This window comes from Aspergillus bombycis, assembly GCF_001792695.1.
Source record: "Aspergillus bombycis strain NRRL26010 chromosome Unknown contig00098, whole genome shotgun sequence".
In the NCBI taxonomy this organism is placed as follows: Eukaryota; Fungi; Ascomycota; class Eurotiomycetes; order Eurotiales; family Aspergillaceae; genus Aspergillus; species Aspergillus bombycis.
In genome coordinates, this window is record NW_019170100.1 from 126,126 (window position 1) to 128,525 (window position 2,400).

The 2,400-nt window shown below is 51.5% G+C and overlaps 1 protein-coding gene across 1 annotated transcript; it reads right to left on the reverse strand.

The window, feature by feature from the left end:
- Positions 1-875: 875 nt before the first annotated feature.
- ABOM_009534 (putative C6 finger domain protein) lies at positions 876-2,108 on the reverse strand (the record flags this gene model as incomplete). Its single annotated transcript, XM_022536662.1, has 3 exons — positions 876-1,531; positions 1,582-1,905; positions 1,982-2,108. 3 exons carry the CDS (start codon positions 2,106-2,108, stop codon positions 876-878), a joined length of 1,107 nt encoding a protein of 368 aa, XP_022385693.1.
- Positions 2,109-2,400: the final 292 nt, after the last annotated feature.

Sequence of the window (2,400 nt, forward strand, 5' to 3'; positions counted from 1 at the left end):
AAGATGAACGTCAGGTCTATAGATGCCATCTTCATTATCGTACTATCAATCCAAGTCTATCTGTGATACATCCGTCCATACAGGAGAAGTCTATGTTTCGTTGAAGAAGAAAAGAAAAGTAGAAAATCTATGTGGCAGAAGAGATGATAGATAATGATAGGTGGGAAAGGAAAAGAATATCAACGTCAACAGGAACATGTCGAATCAGTCCATAAAGGGGGTAATAAAAAAAATGCAAAAAGGAAAAGGCTTAAGCAAGAGACGTAAAACCATAGCAACCCTTCACGTCCACCAGCCGTTCTCCATCAACCGGGAATGAGGAAAAGGTGATCATTCAGCGTTCAGGTGTGATGGCATGGAAACGAGTGAATCGTTGCTGGGTGGCCAATGTTTGGCAACTAAGTCGATCATATTGTGGGTGAACGCATGGTGAACCTAGATCGCTGTGCCCACGGGCCAGTCGGCCAAAACGTCTACCCTCGCCATTAGACCTACTATCAATGACACCTGTCCCGCTGGTGCTCTAACAACATAGCTCGTAAAACCAGACATGGATATCCAATGATGAAACAAAAACAAAAGCGACGAAAAAGGCCGAAGTGATAGAATGAAGCCAATGACATCAGAGATCTAACTGTTCCCTTGTGCAATTGTCACTTCAATACAAGTGTAGAAAAAGGGTCTCACGGAAGAAACGAAAGATGGAAAATGCCGCCCAAAGTCCTTTGCGCCCGCTAATGAATAGCTGTAAAGGAAATGCCCACGATGGAAAGGTGGAGGGTAGAAGAAGAATAAATGCAAAAAAAGATCGCACTGGGTATTATGTAACGGAAGCTTCTTTTTCTTGCTCAAATCAATGCCGACGTGCCGATTCATCACCGGGGAGACTGTCGTTGGCCCGGATGACCCATCGGGGGTGGACTGCCAAATGACGCTTGTTGTGCAGCGTCCCCGGCATACATCTGATACTGAACGACGTTCATGGGCGACATATTATTCACGTCTTGCCAGGCGGAATATCCCATTGCTGCGGGGGCAGCGGCATACGTTACGGCAACCGGCGTCCCCTGAAGGTCCGTCGGGGTAGGGCTCTGCGGATTCACGTGGTTTCCCGGGAAAGGCTGCACTGGGCTGGCCATATCGGAGTTCATATCTGGGGGAGGTTGCTGGAATTGGCCGGGGTTGGGGTATGGCGCCGCAGCCATGTCTGGTGGGGGGTAGGCCATAGGTCGTGTTGGGGGCACTTGCCATACTGATCCATCCGGTTGTATCGCATACGTCGGCGCGGGACTGAGCGTCTGCGGTTGTGATGGGACTGTCGGTGTCGGAAGCCCATGTGCGAGTGGCATGGTGGCCATGGGGTTCGGTCCCGGACTCCATACATTGGAAGGCATGTTCACCATCTGTGGTTTCCCTGCCGACATATTTGCTAATATTTGACCGTCCGCTGAGATCGTCGTGAATTCGTCCCACGGTACCGAGGGATCGAGGGGCGGTGCTGTTGCAAACTCAGGACCCCCTACATTGCGATCTAACTTTGTTAACGAACCTTACCCTCCCAAGGGAAAGATCACCACCCACCTGGCGTAAACGGTGTCATGGAATTTCCAGCGAACGCTCCGGCGTTGAACGCCGCGACATCTGGGGCGGAACTCAACGGTATGGGCTGGTATGGAAAAAAGGCCTCTGTTTGTTCTCCCCCGCTCACTGCCGGCGGGGAGGACGAGGCGGTTGATGGATCGGTCGACGCGGTGTTCGAACCTGGGCGAGCTTTCTTCTCGATTGGTGGTTGCTGATCCACTGGGAAGAACTGACACTCCTTTTTCAGTCGAATACAATTCTCACATCGACCCTGAGCGTCGTCCGCCGCCACCAGACATCGTATCTTTCGTCGCCGACAATGCACTGTGGGATGATAAGCAACCAAAGTCTCTTGAGGAGGTAGCGATGCAACTCAGGGGGAAAAAAAAGGTAAACTGACCACATGCGACAGACGTGCGATGATACCCCAGCTTATTGCGCTTCTTATCTGCGGCTGTTGAGGATTCCATGATCGCGGTTTGCGAAGTAGGTGTCGAAGTCATAGTAGTTCCGACAACCGCAGGCATAGCTCCAAGGAGCGAGACAGAGAGTTAGAGCCCCGAAAGGGAGGGCGCATGAATCGCACGAGGTTATAAAAAAAAAAAAGAAGAGTCGAATGGGTGAGATGTACTCGATCCCCAAGGTGCGCGAAGACTACTAGTAGTGACTGGAGAACGAAAGTCCACCCATGCAGAGCGCAGGGACTGAAGATCCAGACAGAAAGGGACACACCACGCGCGGGAATCTGGGGGCGATCGGTGAAGTGTGTTGCTTTGGCTGGTGAGGTTGTCGTACGTAGACCGATTTCGCCGTTTCGCA